Source organism: Colobus angolensis, unplaced genomic scaffold (assembly GCF_000951035.1).
Source record: "Colobus angolensis palliatus isolate OR3802 unplaced genomic scaffold, Cang.pa_1.0 Scaffold51, whole genome shotgun sequence".
Classification (NCBI taxonomy): domain Eukaryota; kingdom Metazoa; phylum Chordata; class Mammalia; order Primates; family Cercopithecidae; genus Colobus; species Colobus angolensis.
Window position 1 is genome coordinate 7,661,073 of NW_012118599.1, and position 21,973 is coordinate 7,683,045.

The 21,973-nt window shown below is 36.3% G+C and overlaps 1 protein-coding gene across 1 annotated transcript in view; it reads left to right on the plus strand.

Annotated features, from left to right (window-relative positions):
* MUT (methylmalonyl CoA mutase) overlaps positions 1–10,793 on the plus strand; it is a 34,313-nt gene extending 23,520 nt beyond the window's left edge. Inside the window, exons 10-12 of the mRNA XM_011960435.1 lie at positions 1,240–1,390; positions 5,860–6,027; positions 9,700–10,793. Of these exons, the coding sequence (XP_011815825.1) occupies positions 1,240–1,390; positions 5,860–6,027; positions 9,700–9,828 (448 nt within the window). The 3' untranslated portion in view covers positions 9,829–10,793. The remainder of the gene's footprint in view (positions 1–1,239; positions 1,391–5,859; positions 6,028–9,699) is intronic.
* The last annotated feature ends 11,180 nt before the right edge of the window (positions 10,794–21,973 follow it).

Consider the following 21,973-nt stretch of genomic DNA (forward strand, 5'->3'; position numbering starts at 1 on the left):
GTTTGTTTTTATTTAATAATAAATATTAAATATTGAAACTAATAATATTAGTTTTCATATAATTAATACTATTTTGAACTTTCACTATGGTCCCCTTCAGGAGTTTCTCATGTCAAACAGATGTTTAACTAACAATGATACTGCTTCATATCCTCCAGGTATTTATATTTCAGTCTGCTTACTCTGGTAGAGTTTCATATTTTTTGAATTTGTTTACATTATTTATTGCTTGAATAATTATAAAATCTTAATTTTTGTAATTGAAAGTAAACATTTAGTTGGCATCTATGCATGCATTACAATCAGTATTTATTGAACTGATAATAACTTATACTTCCACAGCATGACTTGGAAATATATATTAATGTGATCATATCTCTCAAATGTAAAAACTAGCTTTTTGATGATTGGTCTTTCCAACCTCTGTAACAAGCTTCCCATTAAAAACTGAATTTCAATACTTGTACACTAGGTAAATATCAAAACAGCCAAAGTAAAAGTCATCAAAGTGGAACTTCTTTTCTTTTAACAAAGATAAGTGCTTTTTTGTGTTGGAAGTAAATTTGTCAGTGGAGCAAGCAAGCATTTTGATTATTTGGCATTATAAGAAACCATATTTCTCTTAGCTTGGGAGAGTTCACACTTATGAAGGGTAGATGAGATATGGACAATTCAAAGCAGCTAGTCTGTCACATATATGTATAAATGACTATGAAGTCACTTTTTTGCTTATATTTAAATCTTTCTGCATGTTTTACTCTGTACACTGACTCATGAAGGTGGGAGGTTGTCATTTTTTGTCTTACTTCACCGTGATGTTCTCAGCGTTATGTGCTTACAGTCTGTGCCATCTTTCAGATTTTCCTCTAAGGGGGAGATGGCTTTAATGGAGTTTTCAATGTAAATAGATACATTAACAAAATATGGATGGGATCAGGGAGAGCATCAGGAAGAATTGCTAATGGATGCTGGCCTTAATACCTAGGTGATGGGGTGATCTATGCAGCTGTTCACCATGACACATGTTTAACTGTGTAACAAACCTGCACATGTACCCCTGAATGTAAAATAATAATTGGAAATCAAACAAATAGAACAACAACAAAAAAACCCCAAAATACAAGTAAACAAATTAAGTGTTTTTCAGTAACTTGAAAGATTTGCTGTGGATAAATTAGTTTTTATATCTTACCTTTGAAAAATTAATATCTAACTACTGATATATTTTTAAATGTTTTTTAGGGTTCATAAATTCATGGAACGTGAAGGTCGCAGACCTCGTCTTCTTGTAGCAAAAATGGGACAAGATGGCCATGACAGAGGAGCAAAAGTTATAGCTACAGGATTTGCTGATCTTGGTTTTGATGTGGACATAGGCCCTCTTTTCCAGGTACTAAAAACTGTTGGGGGGAATTTCAAAAGTATGTACTAGTCACTTACATTTAGAAATAGTAGTAAAATAATGACAGACCAAGACATTGAGCAAATTAACACACCTCCTGGTAACTGGTATGCAGCCACTGACTTGGCAAATGCCTTTCTCTCCATTCCTGCCCATAAGGCCCACCAGAAGCAATTTGCCTTCAGCTGGCAAGGCCAGCAATATACCTTTACTGTCCTACTGCAGGGGTTTATTAACTCTCCGGCTTTATCATAATCTTACTCGGAGAGATCTTGATCACTTTTCACCTCTGCAAGATACCACACTGGTCCATTAATTGATGACATTATGCTGATTAAATCCAGTGAGCAAGAAGTAGCAAACACATCGGACTTATTGGTGAGACATTTGCATGCCAGAGGATGGGAAATATATCTGACTAAAATTCAGGGAACTTCTACCTCAGTAAGATTTCTAGGGGTCCAGTGGTGTGGGGCCTGTTGAGATATTCCTTCAAAGGTGAAGGATAAATTGCTGAATTTGTCCGCTACTAAAACCAAGAAAGAGGAACAATACCTAGTGAGCCTATTTGGATTGTTGGAGGCAACACATTCTTCATTTGGGTGTGTTACCCTGGCCTATTTATCAGGTAACCCGAAAGGCTGCCACTTTTGAGTTGGGTTCAGAACAGGAGAAGGCTCTGCAACAGGTCCAGGCTGCTGTGCAAGCTGCTGTGCCACTCAGGCCATATGACCTAGCAGATCCAAGGGTGCTTGAGGTGTCAGTGGCAGATAGCAATGATGTTTGGAGCCTTTGGCAGGCCTCCATAGGTGAATCACAGCAGAGGCCTCTAGAATTTTGGAGCAAGGCCCTGCCATCTTCTGCAGATACCTACTCTCCTTTTGAGAGACAGTTCTTGGCCTGTTACTGGGCTTTGGTGGAAATTGAACGTTTGACTATGGGTCATCAAGTCACCATGCAACCTGAACTGCCTGTCATGAACTGGGTGCTTTCTGACCCATCTAACCATAAAGCGGGTCATGCACAGCAGTATTCCATCATCAAATGGAAGTGGTATATCTGTGATCGGACTTGAGCAGGTCCTGAAGGCACAAGTAAATTACATGAGAAAGTGGCTCAAATACCCATGGTCTCCACTCCTGCCACCCTGCCTTCTCTCCCCCAGCCTTTATATATATATATGTAAGGGGGAGTTTATTAAGTGTTAACTCACCTGATCACAAGGTCCCACAATAGGTCTTTTGCAGGCTGAGGAGCAAGGAGAGCCAGTCCAAGTTCCCGAACTGAAGTACTTGGAGTCTGATGTTCGAGGGCAAGAAGCATCCACCACGGGAGAAAGATGTAGGCTTGGAAACTAGGCCAGTCTCTCTTTGCACATTTTTTTGCCTGCTTCTATTCTAGCCGTGCTGGCAGCTCATTAGATGGTGGCCACCCAGATTAAGGGTGGGTCTAGCCCTTTCCTAGCCCACTGACTCAAATGTTAATCTCCTTTGACATCACCCTCACAGACACACTCAGGGTCAATACTTCGTATCCTTCAGCCAAGTTGACACTCAGTATTAACCATAACACATATAGTCCAATTAATTATGATAGAAATAAAAATAAAATATAATTAATCTCTCAGACTTTTAAAAGTGTCAATTCAGAACTAAAACTGATTATGCCTGGAACTATGAAGATTACTTTCAAAGATCTTATTGTACTCTTTATTGAGATTTGACTAATATTTTGTGGGAAAGATAGCCCACATGGGATTGGTAAAAAGTGTTTTGAAAAGGAAATCAAATAGCAATATAAGCTCAATTCATAAGTAAGGTTATTTTTGTTTATTTTTGTTGTTGTTTTTTAGCTCTCTACTAATATGTTACTTAGTCACAGAATATTAGACTTAGACAGGAAAATAATTTGCTGGAGATAAATTACACTGACATTTTCCATAGAATGATAATACAAAAAAATTTGTTTAAAAAGTACATTGTAATAATTTTATATGAAAAGCCTTATCTACTACATATTTATTAATCATCTACCAGATGCTAGGCTCTGAGTTGAGTAGGATACAATTTTGTCCTCAAGGAGGTTACAATCTCCTAACAAAGAGAAATTTACTTACTTGTAATTACATCAGAGCATGAAAATTACTGTAACTAAAATATGGACAAGCAGGGCACCTCACTTGTTACAAGAAACCCAGAAACTTATATTTGTTGATCCTTGAAACTTTTGTTTGTTTCAGAAGCAGAGTGCCATTCGCTTTCTAGTAAAAATCACTCTCTGAAGTGGATGGAAAAGAGCTGCAACTAGATGCAAAGAGTCCGGTGAAGAAAAAAAATGAGAAACAATGAAGACCTTAACTAGGGCAATGTCAGGATCTCAAGAGAAACCAAATCTCAGCTAGGATTTTGAAGAAAATTTAATGGAGTGACTACTTACAGATATGTAGGCAAGATTGATAGAACCACTAAGGAATAGCGAGGCCTCCAGGAATTAAATTTTTAAGAATTTCAAAAGCCAGTTGTTTTTCATGGTGTGAAATGGTATCTTATTTAAGTTCCTTATAGATTCTAGAGATTAGACCTTTTACTATTGCTTAAAACCAAAGGTGATAAGTACTAAAAACTCATCACTCCCTATACTTACTATATTTTATTATTATCTGCTCTTTAGGTTATTTCCATCTATTTTATCTATATGGTAGAGATATTGTATAATTGTGTGACTAGTGTGCATCTTTTCTGCTTTGCATTTAGTAATGTCATGTTAATAGGGTGAAATTGGCTATGGTTGGAATATTCACAACATAAAAATCAGCAAACACTAAAAATTAGGGATTGAGTTATTGCTTTCAGAAAATTTGATGAAAAATGTAGATAATCAGAACAAAGTTCTCTGAGGGAAATAATATAATGATAAATATTAAATTTAAAAGTTTCTGATACCTGTAGGCATTACATTAGGAAGACCCCCAACATTTGAGGAAACATTCTTTTAGTATTCAAAAAAATATTATTATTATTATTAACTTTTATTTTAAGTTCAGGGGTACATGTTTAGGTTTGTTATATAGGCAAACTTGTGTCATTAAGCCTAGTACCCATTAGTTATTTTTCCTGATCCTCTCCCTCCTCCTGCTCCTCTAACCTCTGATAGGCTCCAGTGTGTGTTGTTTGCCTCTTTGTCTTCTTTGTGTCCATGTGTTCTCATCATTTAGCTCCCAATTATAAGAAAGAACATATGGTATTTGGTTTTTCTGTCCCTGTGTTAGTTTGCTGAGGATAATGGCTTCCAGCTTTATCCATGTTCCTGCAAAGGACACAATCTCATTCTTTTTTTCCGGCTGCATAGTATTCTTCAGTTTTCTTTATCCAGTCTATCATTGATGGGCATTTAGCTTGATTCCATGTCTTTACTGTGGTGAATAGTGCTACAATGAACATACATGTGAATGTGTTTTTTTTTTTTTTTTTTTTGAGAGTCTCACTCTTTTGTCCATGTTGGAGTGTAGTGGTATGATCTTGGCTCACTAAAACCTCCACCTCCTGGGTTCAAGCGAGTCTTCTGCCTCAGTCATATGAGTAGCTGGGACTACAGGCACGTGCCACTATACATGGCTAATTTTTGTATTTTTAGTAGAGATGGGTTTCACCATGTTGGCCAGGCTGGTCTCGAACTCTTGACCTCAAGTGATCCACCCGCCTCTGCCTCCCAAAGTGCTGGAATTACAGGCCTGAGCCACCGTGCCCGGCTGCATGCATGTGTTTTTATAATGAAAAGATTTCTATTCTTTTGGGTATATGTACGGTAATGGGATTGCTGGGTTGGGAGGTATTTCTGTTTTTAGGTCTGTGCGGAATCACCACACTGTCATCTACAATGGTTGAACTAATTTACACTCTCATCAACAGTGTATAAACGTTCCTTTTTCTCCACAGCCTTGCTAGCATCTGTTATTTTTCGACTTTTTAATAATAGCCATTCTGACTGGTGTGAAATGGTGTCTCGTTGGGGTTTTTATTTGCAGTTCTCTAACAATCAGTGATTTTGAGCTTTTTTTGAAGTATGATTGTTGGCCACATGTATGTCTTTTTTGAAAAGTGTCTGTTCATGTCTTTTGCTCACTTTTTAGTGTTTTTTTTTTGTAAATTTGTTTACATTTTTTATAGATGCAGATATTAGACCTTTGTCAGATTCACAGTTTGCAAAATTTTTCTCCCGTCCTGTAGGTTTTCTGTTTACTCTGTTGACAGTCTCTTTTTTAGTGCAGATGCTTTTTAGTTTAATTAGATCTCATTTGTCAATTTTTGCTTTTGTTGTAATTGCTTTTGGCATCTTCATCGTGAAGTCTTTGCCTATTAGTATGTTCTGAATGGTATTGCCTAGATAGTCTTCCAGGGTTTTTTATAGTCATTATCTAGTAATAAACAATGATTTGTCTTTACTTTCTGACTGTTTAGACTCCTCGTGAGGTGGCCCAGCAGGCCGTGGATGCAGATGTGCATGCTGTGGGCATAAGCACCCTTGCTGCTGGTCATAAAACCCTAGTTCCTGAACTCATCAAAGAACTTAACTCCCTTGGACGGCCAGATATTCTTGTCATGTGTGGAGGGGTGATACCGCCTCAGGTATTTTTCATCTCTATTTTTCTAGTACTGTGATGGGAATCCTGAGTAGTGATAGCTTATATGTGGTTCTAAAGATAATATGTTCCTAAATCTACAACAAATTTATTTCCTGTTGATTTCACTAAATAAATTCTAGAAGGTCTAAGAGTGGACAGTGTTGTTTTATATTCACGTTATATTGCAATTCATTATGTATAATTTAACTTAACACTTTACAAAGCTTCAGTGAGAGAACTACCTCCTTGCAAACCAGTAACCTATGCCAGATGACTACCTTCATTCTCAACAAACAGTTATGGAGAAAGAAAAGGATAAAAGTAATAAAACTCCTAAGTGGAGTAGAGAACAGTGGTAGTAAATACACAGTGAATATGTCAAACCCTAGCCAGGGATATAGTGAGTATTCCTTGTCCTGGGGGGTGGGATGAGTCCTTTAGTTTGCTTGCTTGTCTTTAGAAGGAGTGACCTTGTCCTTTTCCTCCAGGATGGTCCCATCCCTAAATGTTATCTTACCTCAGAGCTATATCATTTACATGGTCCTATAAAACCCTTTATTATTTAAGCTAATTTGATTAGGGTATGGTATTCGGGAGCCAAAAATATCCTATTGCAGACATAAATAGAATCAGCTTGTCTTGAAAATTATAGGCTGAATGGGGAGGAGGTGAATACATGAACAAAACTGTGAGTCCTCTTAGGAAAGGAGAAATAGATGTTACCTACAATGCTATCAGTTAATTTATTAGTGAGGTAGGGAGACACGTTCCACATATGACATTCCTGGCCAGTTAAAGTAGTTATTTAAGACACAGATAGGTTCTATTTCCAATCCAGTTCTCAATTATATCAAGATTTTCTTTTTTACTAAGAATGGAAAAAATGTCAAGTTAAAAGAACTGTATATGAGGCCATGTAAGTAAATGATTCATAGATTCTACAAAGGCCCCATTACTATAGCAGGAATCCATCAGTGAAGTGTGACCTTGTTTCCACTTCTACAGCTTTTTTTTTCCTCCATTAAAACTCAGAATATAGAATAGTGCATTAATATACTACTCGTGAAAGGAGAAAATTCATATGAATAAGGTTGTGAGATTCGTAATAAAGTGGGGCTAGTGAACAAACTACATATTTATTTTCTTTCCAACAGCACATTATTTAATGTGATATAATCAACACAAAATTCTTTTTGTTAATATACTTGCCTATTACATTCCTAAAATAGGTCATTATTTGAGAAAATAAAGGGTAGTTATTTTTTATTGCAGTCTATCTGCAGAACACTTCTATCAGTGTTGCAGTTTTAGAGTCTGTGATACCTAGGCATGATATTAAAATGTAAGGACCAAAATAATTAGCCAGTAGAAAACATTTGGATTGGAATTCATGTTGAGAAAAAAAATGTAGGCCTGTTATATAAGTGAGCTGACATTTTCAAGAATTGTATTTCAAATAAGTTGTATTAATTCTCTGGATATTTAAATTACTTAGAACATCTTTAGGTGTTTTCCATGTGATTTTTCCCATGAATTTAACAACTGAGGATAAGGACCATTTTCTGTGTTATACTTTTTTGTGAATATGGGTATCCCATATTATATAATTATAGCAGTTAACACCCTTATTTTCTCACTATTTGGTTGCAGTGAATATGTAAAATGTTGCTATTATTCAATTAAAGGTCACTTAGTTTTAAATTAGAAGGCACTAGTATCTAGTGGCTAATCAAACAGATACAGCCTCTGCCATGTGGAGCTTACCGTTTCTGCAGTCTGATTAAATGAATAAACGTGGTCTGTCCTCACCAGTATGTTACTACAGTCAGGATTTTCTAACTCTCTTAGCAGCAGTCACCTCCAAGTTTTTTTCAGCAACTTGAGCAGACTCACGATGCCTGCTTCCATCCTGAAGCAGGTACTATGCTATCCCTGGCCCAGCTAAGTGGAGGACATTCAAACATATATTTTTATTTGGAAATAATTTCAAACTAACAGATAAGTTGCAAAAATAAAAACAGTACAAAAAATGTCTGTATACCCTTTACCCAGATTCACTTACTGCTAACATTTTACCCTCTCACAAAGGTATATTTTACAAGGCTTATGTAAGAAAGAGTTAGGTAAGTCATATACCCTTTTTGCAATTGCAACATCTTGTAATTCTCTTCCAGTTGAATCCTCCATTCTAAATCCATAACTCAGATGTCAGGACAAATGGTACATGGGATTTTTAGGAAGGAGAGAAGTATATGACCTATTAATCTGACCATCTCCAATTTAGAGATGATTGTTATTACATGTTTCATTCAGTTCCCTTATGAGCTCTTAAACTCTGTAGCATCTACTCAAGAACAATGACATGTTTTGAGCACTTTTATGTGTCAGGTACCAGGGAAACAGATTGGACATGATCTCTGCTCTCAGAATTTCACAGACTAGAAGGAGACAAGTTCAATGAGATGTGTTAAGTTCTATTGCAATATTATAGTATTATAAGAATATTACAGTTATATAATAGAGACAGAAAAGTAGTAGTTGGGGAGTAATTAGCATGACCATATAATTTATCATCCAAATATGGTCGCTTGAGAGTAGAAATCGGTGCTCTTAAAAAGGGTGCTGCAACAATAAACTGTCCTGTCATGTATGATCACTCATCAGACTGTCCTGTCATATATGATCACTCTACTGGATAAGGATCAGGTTCTTATAGCACATCCTAACCGCAATCGATATTGTAGCTACAAATGTTCAGATGTTAAAACAGCCTAAATCCTGCAGGGTTATTTGTGCCCTTGCTATCTTTTGACTCATACTTTGACTGTTACAATAAACTAAAAATGGTGGGCGCAGTGGCTCATGCCTGTAATCCCAGCACTTTGGGATGCCGAGGCGGGCGGATCAGGAGGTCAGGTGATCGAGACCATCCTGGCTAACGTGGTGAAACCCCGTCTCTATTAAAAATACAAAAAATTAGCCGGGCGTGGTGGCGGGCGCCTGTAGTCCCAGCTACGCGGGAGGCTGAGGCAGGAGAATGGCAGGAACCCGGAGGCGGAGCTTGCAGTGAGCCGAGATCACGCCACTGCACTCCAGCCTGGGTGACAGAGCGAGACTCCGCCTCAAAAAATAAAAAATAAATTAAATAAATAAATAAAATAAAATAAAATAAAATAAAACAGCAACAGAGAATGAAAAAAAAAATGGGCTTATTTTCATTTGTAGGAAATCTATCAGGTGTCCAAATTCAAAGTGCCACCATTCACTAACTGCAGACAGAATACCTAGGAGAAAATAGTTTTTTAGGCTCAAACTTATCATATGATACTAAATTTAACACAAATAATGACAAGTAGTGAAAATTTAGGTGAGAGAAAATTATGACTTAAGGCTTAGAAGTTCTCAGGATATCCAGCTTCCCACCACAAACAACACATAGAGGTATTTAGAAAATGGGCAGAGTGTTTTGTTTTTTAAATAATGTGGGCTGAGAGACTGGTGCTGAGGGCTATTAGTAGCACTCCCAATCAAGGAAGAATTTTTTAGACCCACATGCCAATAGTATACCAGTTGAGAAGGTTTTGGGTATTTGAGGGACAAAGAAGAAAAGATAGCATTTTATTTCCTTGAAAATGGAAATAGGGTCTCTTATTAATTAAACAAATTCTTTCGACAGGATTATGAATTTCTGTTTGAAGTTGGTGTTTCCAATGTATTTGGTCCTGGGACTCGAATTCCAAAGGCTGCCGTTCAAGTGCTTGATGATATTGAGAAGTATTTGGAAAAGAAGCAGCAATCTGTATAATTTCCTCTTTTTGTTTTAGCTTTTTTCTAAAATATTATTTTAGTTATGATCAAAGAAGAGAGTAAAGCTATGTCTTCAATTTAATTTCAATACCTGATTTGTACTTTCCTTGAAAGCTTTATTTTAAAATACCTTACTTATAAGCCTGGCGTCATGCTATACGTATGTACATACAGTTTCACTTCAAAAATTAAAAAATAAAATCTCTAAAACCTCTCTATAACAATACTTTATCAAGGACTCTAGACAAAGGTATTATTTTTAAAAATCATGGTGATGTATTTAGTAGAACGTTTCTTATAAATCTGTTTACTTTTTATATTGAGAATTAAACTATATCTGAAAAACTCTGACTAGTCCCATTTTTCAGTTTAGCATTACATGTCTTGAGCACCAGAAAATAAAATCCATATATTAATAAACACCTATCTTGAAAAACTAGTGGAGTGTATTTACATGGTGAAAGAGATTTTGGGTGGAGTCCTCAGCCAAATTCTACCAGAATCACCTTGATAAAAGTAGTATTGAAATCAAGCACAGCAGGTTGGAATATGGGGAATTTGACATCATATTTCTTCAAATCTGATTTTGCTTTCTTCCTGAGCATGACCATTTGACCTTGTTATTTCTGGGCTTTGCTCAAGACTCAGGAGAGTAGATGTTTATGAACATTTCTTTAAATGAAAGTGCTTAGGTTGTAGTTATGGCTATGTCTAGAGTGATGATGTCAACTGTGAGTGTAGGTCTGATATAGAAAGAATTCAACTTTCCAGATCTAGAAAGATGCTACCTTGCGTAGATTTGCTCATTAAACATAAATTGCAAAGATAAAAATATCACAGAGAACACCTGTACTTTGCTTATTGAAAGATTTGCTCACTAAAGAAGGAAAGTTGTCATTTACCTGTGTAACAAATCTGTGCATCCTGCACATGTTCCCCAGAATGTAAAATAAAAATTTTAAAAATAAAAAAGGAAAGTTGTCTTTTATTGTTAACATGATCCATTACATGAATATAAAATAAATACTTATCTTTTGTAATAAATTTCTGTTGTGTTAGATCAGAGAGCAATCTTTTGGAAAGTATTATATTACTGTAGAATTTACAGTAACTCATTGTAATACAATGTATTTAATTTTCAGAATAAGATTATCTGAATGGTATTGTCATGATAATTTTTCCCATTTTACAGATGAACACTCTGACTTCAAGTCCAATGATATATTCACTGTACCATTTTATTGACTATTCCTAGTAAAGCAATGCATACAAATTTAATAGGTATTTGGTTTCTGTGATGTGTTCAGTTGTCTGCTGGGTGACGTGAAATAAACTCATCTTTGAGGAGTTTACAGTTCTTGACATTAAGTATCTTTTGAATAGACTACTTTGGAAGGAAGAGTAGCAGCCACCTGCTACCAAATTTCACATCCATTGTGTGTGTGTGTGTGTGTGTGTGTGTGTATTTACCTGAAGTCAGAAGTACTGGGCTCCAATAACCTTGATATTTGAAAATCTATTTTCTGAAATATCCAGTGGCATAAGTCATAGAAATTAAATCTGGCCTGACTCTAAGATTAAATTTTCTCATTAAATTGAGGAAATGTTAAAACTTAAACGCTTTAGTGTTATTTAGATTCCAAAAGAAATTTCATCTGACTTTTATTACTATCCTTATTTTTCAATGAAAACTTCTATGGCCAACAATGAGCAGACTTTTGGAAATGATCGGGAAAATAACCAAGTATATTAAAAAAGTGGATAGATGTTTTATGCAGCTAAGCTATCCCATATTCACCAAATAGTATAAGATATTAATAAATGGATCAGGAAGATAACTACTTTCCTCATTTCCTTTCATCAAAAACATCCAATTCAAGATAGAAGATTCCAGTGACAATTATAAAACACAACCAAAAGATACAGCACAAAGCAATTTAACTTACTGAGATATGTGTTGTTTCACAGGTCAGCACTTCATCAATCTAATAGTGCCCAATCTTAGTTACAGCTGTTTCATCTTTGATAAGATTTTATTTATGATGCATGATGCCAGTAAGGCAACTGACAGATATAGGAAGAAGATGTTGCATTTATAGCCAGTGTGATCTAGCTATCTTTGCTTTGTTTACAGGCTAATGAAGAATCAAAAGTTTATCTGTGAGAAACATACCACATACACACATCCACGCCTGAATTGAAGAAATAGGGAACTCGGGCATTAACTAACTTAAACTCATATCAGGATTCAATCAGAGAAGAATCAGTAGGAGAAATGTGTGTGTGAATGTGTGTGAGTTTGTGTGTGTGTGTGTGTGTGTGTGTGTGTGTGTGTGTGTGTGTGTTTATGAGCTGGCTGGAACCCCACAGGCATAAGCTGAAGCTTGTTTTCTTCAGGGAACCAGTCAGGAAGGAAGATAATAGACTGAAGGAAGAGCAGTTGTTGATTCAGTGACTGGAGTCTCTGGGCTCAGGAAAGGTTCAAGCCCTTTTTATTATTTATTAATTATTTATTTTGTAATTATACTTTAAGTTCTGGGATACATGTGCAGAACATTCAGGTTTGTTACATAGGTATACATGTGGCATGGTGGTTTGCTGCACCCATCAACCCATCATTTAGGTTTTTTAAACCCCACATGCATCAGGTATTTGTGCTGATGTTCTCCCGTCCCTTGCCCCCCAACCTCCGAACAGGCCCCTGTGTGTGATGTTCCCCTCCCTGTGTCCACGTGTTCTCATTGTTCAACTCCCACTTATGAATGAAACATGTGGTGTTTGGTTTGCTGTTCCTGTGTTAAACTGCTGAGAATGATGGTTTCCAGCTTCACCCATGTCCCTGCAAAGGACATGAAACTCATTCTTTTTTATGGCTGCATAGTATTCCATGGTGTAGATGTGCCACATTTTCTTTATCTAGTGAGCTTTTATCTGATTAAGTCAGATGGCTTGCTCAGGATACTCTGTCTTTTGATTAAAGCCAACTGTTTAGGGGCTTTAATTATATCTACAACATTTCTTTCCAGCATTATTCAGAGATTAGTGTTTGATCGACTGGCAGAATGTGTTTGTGTGTGTGCTACAGAATGACCGTCTCCTTTCCATCCTCCAGTTCTCAAAAGAGAGGGAATATCTTAGCCGTTGTATCTCACCCTAACTGGAAATATACTAGAAAGAGAATTTTGGAGACTGTAGTTCATTCTAGCTAAACTGACACATTACAATTACAAAATCATCATATCCCCTCACTTTATAGATAGGCAACTGATGCAGAGAAAGCAAGAAGATTTAACCACGATGACATGGTATTTATAGCGTGTATAGAGCCTGGTCTGCTGGCTCCAGACTCAGCAGTTTTCATATTCATATCTGAGGAAAGTCACATTATCAAGATTTATAACTACCCATATTTGCTATTCATTATTCCACAGAAAGGTCCAAAATTTAGCGTCAGTACATATATGGTTGGTGACAAAAATATTGAAGAATCACTTTTGTATTGAATGAAACATTTGCATCAAAGGTATCTGGGGATGTACTTTCTCAAAACCAGTCTTTTAAACAATTCTCAGAGCTTCTGTGTTATTAATGAATATATGTCAACTGGGATTAGTAAATACGTAAGACTTTTCCAAGACTGTAACAACTAACAGTAATTGTTATACCAAGCAGGCACTACTTTTCCTTTACTGTAAAGACTGCTGTGTTTATAGACACTATTGACTCTTCTTCCCAAATGAGTCAGGAGTAAATAGACTCGGATGGAACTTCTGGCTATAAAAGACGGGGTTCCATAACTACAGGGAAGGCAAAGTCTTTCTAGCAATATTATAAGTAGGCTAGTTGCATCACATCTTACCTATCTGCAGTGTTCTATCACAAAGCTAATCTGAAGAAGGGAAGTTCATTTGTTGAGCCTTAGACTCTTTCAAAGGCTTGCACAAAGTGTTACTGAAAAAAATATAGAAAATACATATAAAATATATAAAAAGAACTCCAGACTGGAGAATCCAGAAAATATGTTTCCAACTAATAGTCTGCTGATAATAGAGTGCTAGTTAAGTCATTCAAGAATTCTGTATCGTATATTTCCTAACTAAAAGTGAGGAGGTTCTTTCCCTAACAATAGTGACATATTTTTCATTTGGATACTGTGTTTCTTATCTCTAGAAGTTACATTTGTTTTTGTTTTTTTTTTAATAGGTTTCTATTTCTCTTATTTGTCACATTTTCTTTACATTTTGAACATATTTGTAATATATTAGCTGTGCTAACGTTTTTGCAAGATGATTCTATTATTTCTGTCATTTTGCAGTTTGCATTAATTAATTTATTAATTTTCTTTCTGGTTATGGGTTGTGTTGCTTTTTTGGCAATTGATCATTAGATGACAGATATTGTAAGTTTTGTATTAGTTTGCTGTATTGTCCGTTTTCACATGGCTAGAAAGAATTACCTGAGACTAGGTAATTTATAAAGAAAAGAGGTTTAATTGACTTACAGTTCTGCATGGCTGGGGAGGCCTCAGGGAACTTACAGTCATGGCGGACGGTGAAGGGAAAGCAAGGCATGTCTTACATGGCAGCAGGGCAGGGAGAAAGAGGAAGTGCCACACTTTTAAACCATCAGATTTTGTGAGAACTCACTCCCTAGCTTGAGTACAGCATGGGGGAAATCACTCCCAAGATCTAATCACCTTCCAGCAGGTCCCTCCAGCAGGTGGGGATTACAATTCAAGACGAGATTTAGGTGGGGACACAGAGCCAAACCATGTCAGTTGCATTCCTTCAAAGAGTATTGAGCTATGTACTCGCACAAAGTTAAATTACCTGCAGATCATTTTTAGTTTTTCCATACTTGCTTTTAAGCTTTGTTAGTCTGGATCAAGAACAGCATTTACAGTAGGGCTAATTTAGTGCCTTTCTTTCTTTCTTCTTCTTCTTTTTTTTTATTTTTTTGGAGATGGAGTCTCACTCTGTTGCCCAGGCTGGAGTGCACTGGTGCGATCTTGGCTCACTGCAACCTCCACCTCCCGGGTTCAAGCAATTCTTCTGCCTCAGCCTCCCTAGTAGCTAGGATTACAGGTGTGTGCCACCACACCCAGCTAATTTTTTATATTTTTGGTAGAGATGGGGTTTCATCATGTTGGCCAGGCTGGTCTCGAACTCCTGACCCTGTTATCCTAGTGCCATTTTTAAAGTTCTGATATCGCATGATCCAGTAATTCCATTTCTGCGTATATACTCAAAAGAAGTGAAAGCAGGACTCAAAACAGATTTGTACACTAATTGCTATGAACTGAATGTTTGTGACTCCCCAGACTTTTATTTTGAAGTGCTTATGCTCAATGTAATGGTACTTGGAGGTAAGATCTTTGGGAGGTAATTAGATTTGGATATCATCATGGGGATGGGATCCTCATGATGGAATTAGTGCCCTTTTATGAAGAGACCAAAGTTTTCCTGGTCAGGTGAGGATACGGTACAAAGGCAGCCATCTTCAAGAGGATCTTCAAGAGGAGCTGAACTGGTTAGCATCTTGATCTTCCACTTTCCAGCCTCCAGAACGGTCTGTTCTGCAGTAACAGAAAGAAATGCCTGTTGTTTAAGTCATGCAGGTCGATGGTAATTTGTTATACACCCCAAGCAGACACAAACATTCATAGCACATAGCAGCATTACTCATAATAACCAAAAGCTAGCAACAACCCAAGTGTCCATGATAAAATGTGGTATATGCTTACAGTGAATATTATTCAGCCTTAACAAGGAAGAAAATTTGACATATGTACATATGTCCCTGAAGACATTTTGCTAAATGAAATAAGCCAGTTAAAAAAGAAAAAAAAAAAAAAAAAAAAAGCACTGTATGAATCCTGTTGTATGAGGTTTTTATAGTTGTCAGATTCACAGAGATAGAAGTAGAATGGTGGTCGCCTGGAGCTGGGAGGGAAGGGGAGAAAGGGGAGTTACTCTTTAGTGGCTACCAAGTTTCAGTTTTGCAAGAGAAAAAGAGTTCTGGAGATGGATGTCAGTGATGGTTGCAGGTCAATGGGAAAGCACTTAAGACCACAGAACTCTACATCGAAATATGGTTAATATGATTGATTGTATGTTATATATATTTTATCACAGTAAAAACAATACATTTAGGACAATGGTTAGCACATAATACAGGCTACGTAAATATTAGTTATTATTACTGTATTATTATTCCTATTATTATTATTTTATAGAAATTAATGAATGTGAAGGTGTGAAACCAAGAAAGTAGGTGGAGAACAGATTGTTTAGAGGCTTATGCTGTTAAGAAATTTGGATCGTTGTCCTGAAGATTATAGAGAGCCATTTAAGAGTTTTAACCAGAGAAATATTCTCAGATTGTTTCAGCACAGCAGATAGAAGACGCCTTTTTATGGGGGCAATGACGGAGAAAAGAATTAAAAGGCTGTTATAGTGGTATAATAGAGAATTCAAAGTATCTAAGCTTATCTGCTTAGGTGCTGATCAGAGATGTCAGAGATGGAGAGAATATGATTTTATTTTGGAAGATTGGCTTGACAGAAACTGGATTTTATCTTTTTTAAAAACGTCTCTAGATCCTTAGGTATTGCTGTGTGCAATCTGCTATATCCCCTCACCCATTTTAGTTGTTTTCTGTGGATCTCTTTTGATGTGTAGTGATTTCATGACTGAATACATTGGTATAACGTCAAAATCAGGAAAAGGTAAAATTATGGGAATTTTTTCTCGGTGATAATTTGTGTCAATACTAGAGCTCTCTAAGATTTTCTGGCATCAGAAGAGCACCAGAATGATGTATTTAGGGGGCACTGAAGACATGAAAATTCTCTTCCTGTAATGTAATTGAAATTTACATATTGCATAAATATTTTAAATACAGGAAGCGAAGGGCAGCTTTGGAGAGATATCCTTTCTGAGCAAAACCTGCATGGAACTGAAGATTTAAATTAAAGTAGCATAAAAAAAAAATTGGATGATTACTCCTTCCTTTGGTTTTCATCTCATGGAGTGGGAATTTATATAATGGGGGATAGGGGGTGAGGGGAGAAGCTTTTAAAAAGATCTGTCTATTTGCTAACAAAATTATGCGGCATGTCACTGCCACCCTCCATTCGCATCCTTAAACTCCTCTGCACTTCATACTAGTCAAAAACCTATTCTTAAAAATGAATCTAATAAAACCATATATGTTATGGCAAAAATGTCTATTAATGCAAAATGTGTTTATTCTACCAGAAATATTTTTATTTTAACTGAAGAAAAAACTTACCAAAGTGATTAATATCTAAATATACTTGTTGCCGCTTGGTAGACACTCGGTAAAAATGATAATGAAGAAGATGATGACGGTGATAATGGCAATGATGACAGCTAATGTTATTTCTACCAATAAGTAAATCCTAACTCACTTCCAGAGAACTATGGGTCGTCTTTTAGGCCATTAGACAAAGTTTGATTTTAGAAGTAGCCTAAAGGTGAGAGAGAAAATTGAAAAACCATATATTTGCTGTTAAAATATCCTTGTATATGTTGTGATTATCATTGTGGAAAATGCTCTAAGCATTCAAAAATATTTTGAAGGAAAAAACTATTTTGGTTTTCCTAATTAAACACAATGCTATTGTTTTCTGGTTCTCAGATCCTCATGTTATTATTTTTTTTCTACTGTACCTGTAGGTGTCTCCCTAAGTTCAGGATTATTCTATTTTCCTGACACTGTATTTGAAATGATGCCCACCCAAGAAACCCTTAGGAGCTATAAACAATCTGAGAAAAAACATGTCTGTTTAATAATTTATTTAGATGCTCCTTAGGTCATCCTTTGTGATTGTGATCTGTGGTCAATAAAACTAAATGTTGATAATTGTTTATGAACTGTGCTGCATGTCATACTAGGTTGATTAGTTCATTAGCAGTGAAACCAGAATTATATAAGATTAATATTGAATTATATTCTGTGAATCCATCTCTAACTCACATAGACTCCTTTTTAAGTTACTAATTCTCCATGGCCTGTTTCCTCCATCTACATTCAAACCTCTTATTGTTATACTGACCTCTTCCTACTATTTACTGTAATTCCCCTGAAGTCTTGAAAAACAGCGAAATGCAGAATTTAATATCTTCTGTCAGGATTATTCCAATACCCTTTTGATTCTGAAATCATGGGTAAAATATTAATTCAGACAAATGCTGTGAATTCATGATACCATATACTTTTATTGGTTGACTATCATTTGCCAAATTTTAATATGCTATTACTTTAGAAAATAAAAACAAGGTTTTCCTGTGATTTTGCAGAGCTACTCATGCCCAATAAACGCTATATATCTCTTTAGCAAAGAGATGTTTTTGCTGTTCAATTGCTTCTGCAAATGGAAGGCTCAGCCCTGAGCTTGCTTAAGGGAGTAGAAAAACAGAGCCACACTGATGACATTCTCAGGCTTTCTGAACCATCTTGACTTGACTTTAAGCATTCTGTCCTATGGCCTTTTTTAGTTTTGTCATTCTCATCAGACCATATGGTCATCAGAGCAGTATTAGTGGCAATTTTTTGCCAGACAGAATAAAATGGTTATCTAGATATCAAGTATTGAAGGAGAAGGACACTAGGCAGATGGCCCTCTTTACCTGTAACATATTCTCATTGGTTTAGGGGATCTATGCCTCTAAAAATATTTGAAAAAGCTGCAAATACACTGAGAAAGTTTAATATTAAGTTGAACATCTATTTATTTATTTATTTTTTGAGATGGGGTCTTGCACTGTCACCCAGGCTGGAGTACAATGGTACGATCTCAGCTCACTGCAACCTCTGCTTCCTGGGTTCAAGCAATTCTCATGCCTCAGCCTCCCGAGCAGCTGGAATTGCAGGTGCGCACCACCAGGCCTGGCAAATTTTTGTATTTTCAATAGAGACAGGGTTTCACCATGTTGGCCAGGCTGGTCTTGAACTCCTGAGCTTAAGTGATCCACCCCTCTCAGCCTCCCCAGGTGCTGGGATTGTAGGCTTCAGCCACTGTGCTGGGCCAGAATGTCTAAATTTAATTCTAAAAACATTGACTGCAAGGGCCATTGCTAACTGTGCATGGGTCACACACTGCCCAACTCCAGAGAGAGCCATTTACTTTGTCGACATGCACTGTGGTAGTCCTGCATACTCGGTGCTGCAATTTTTTTGTCTTAGAAAAGGGATAATGATAGAACTCAAATGTTTGTTACAAGAATTAAATGAGATACTGTATATAACATTTTGGAACTGAGCACCATGTGGTAAAAACCACAATAAAGGTTTGTTATAGAAATTATTATTATTATACTTTAGAACAGTCTCATGTCTAACCCTTGAAAACAAAAGTTTGCGTACCACATGATTCTTCTCCTTGAGGAGCTGGTAGCCAATTTGCAGAAGAGAACTGATAAAAAGATTGTTAGTACATGTCATAAAGTAGGTTTCCACATAGTACTATGAGAAGGTGAAAGAGGTACTTAATTTTCTTCTGTGAGAGAAACAAAGCCTTCAAAAAACAGACAGTATCTGGAGTCTAAATAATGACAGGGATTAAAAGGACAGAGCATGAAATTCATAAAAGGAGATAAGATTGAAAATATAGGGTATGAATTTTATCATTTGTTAACATGTTACAATGATATCTTCTTTAAAAAAAACTGAATTAGCTCACTAATTTCAAGTTGCATTATGCTTATTAAAAGCATAAGTTGGCTCACAATAGATCCCTTACTTTCAGTCCATTTTGTAAAACTCATACTCAAACCCAGGGTGGTTGTACTAAGTACATGTTATTGGTCACAAAAGAATCTGATAACTAGACTACTGGCAAATGATTTTATGATTTGCACAAGAAAAACTTCTCAGACATGCCTTATATGTATCAAGATTGACAGCACCATTAATATAAAGTGGTTCATAGAGATGATGTTTGCAATAAGCCAAATAATTGAGATAACCTGTGTTTACTGCCTTTTCCAGGTGAGAAAATTTAATCTCTTCCTATTTGGCATATCCAAACAGAATGCTATTTCTCCCAAAGAACTAGATTCCTTGACTAAGATTTATTTTGGTCATCAGGTGAATAATCCAGGAACAGTAAGAATTTTTTTTTGTGCCAAAATTCAGAATGATTTTTTCTATTTTCCCTAATGTCAGATTTTACTATAGAAGGCATTTGGAATAATTGTAGACTTCCATTTGCTAAGAATTCAGCTAAGGATTCTTTAAACATCCAATTGTTAGTCAATCTGTGCATATGAATCATTCCCCAGCAGAGTAAAAATAGTCCCGTGAAATACCTTTCCTCTGTTGTTTTTCTGAGGATGCGGCTGCTTGAGATTACCATAATACAAATGATATTAAATAGCAGTTTTACTTGTTAAAAATTTCTGAAACTCTTCAAAGTCACTATTCAGTGAGACAATACATTGTAGAACAACAAAAAATCAACTCACATGATATCAGAGATGCCGCCCCAAAATAACTTCTTGCATGCTACTTTGTGCTGGAAATTCCTTTAACAAAGAACACATCTTTAATTTCAGTTAGAACTCAGACTAAACTAAATAACTCTGATAGAGATGTTAACAGACCATCCATATTAGGTCATTTACACACATACATTTTGATCTAGGAGAGATTATACAGGAGGTAATAATGCGAAAAGGGGATTTGTGTGAGCAATAGAATGGGGAAAGGGTTGGGGAAGAGGAGATGATATTAAGGCATGTTCTTGCAATGGGTTTTCCTAAACAATAGGTAACTGGCAGCAAAAATGTTTTTTAGTTACTCGTGTGCAGCTTAGGTTATCATTTACTCTACTACCCTACTGTTTCTCTTCCATGCAAATATGGCTTTACTCAGGTCAAATTTAATTCAAGAACCAGGAAATACCAATATATGTGTGATAGTATACTTCCTAGGATAATGTCAGTAGGAACTCTGCACTCCACAGGGAACCAAGAGTGGAAAGAAAACAGGGGTGCTAAGAAATGCTGCATGCATACCTTTCTGTATAGATACATTTCCTCTGTCAGTTTGTTTATTCGTATTCAATAATTGGAGTATTTTTAACACTGATTCATGTGAATATTTGTGTGTGTGTGTGTGCGCGCGCGTGTGCATGTGCACGTGTATGTGTGTGCAGATGATGTGGAAGTAACCTAATTGTGGGTATTGACGGGTATAATGCCTTCCATTTCTAAGATTCTGATTTCAATTTGAAAACAAATTTCTTTGTCTTTCTGTCACGTTGATCAAGTTTCCTCTGTAGGCTTTTATGATTGTACACCTAGGACTTTGTATCTCAGCTGAATTCAGTGAACATACTGAGTTTTGGAAAGAACATGGACGTGGGCAATAGACTGACCTGGGTTGTAGCTCTCTTTCAGCCTCTTCCCAGCTGTTGGATTCTGGGCCAAGTTATCTATTTGTCCTGCTTAGCCTCAGGTTTCTTAATACCTTAATACTTTCCTTAAATGTTCTTTGCATGAACAGAGGAAACTGAAGACATGCTCATTTTACTTCCCTTAGGGAGAGAGAAACCAAATACATGAGTTATCTAATAATACAATGGATAAGATTTTTAACTCCATTAAGACTGGAAGGAAAGCAAAATCTGACCTTCTATTTTACACTGACTACCAAAGATATCAGAGGACACTAGTAAGGAAGGTATGATATTTATTTACTCAGTTTTCAAGGTGTGGATTTGTGATATATAGAAGTCTACAGCAGCACATTCAAAGTAAGTCCTGCGAATAGATTTGATTTGAGTCACCTTGTCAGTTTAGAAACAATATCATAAATATAAATGACAAATTCCCAAGGAAAGGCAATGGCCATGCCACTTTGCTAGCTTTCACAAAACCTAATTTTCCGTGCAGTCTCTGGTGCATCAAAAAAAATAAAATGTAACATCACTGTTGAAAGGTGTTTCCAGATGGCATTTTATTAGCTACTGAGAAGACTATTTCTATTCTCTATCAACCACACACATCACAGCAGCAATTTTCACTTTTCTATATGATAAGGTCTCGTTGTTGCATGAGATGCTAAATAACACTTGGAGGACTGGTCCCTAAAATATTTTTTTAAAATGCCATGTT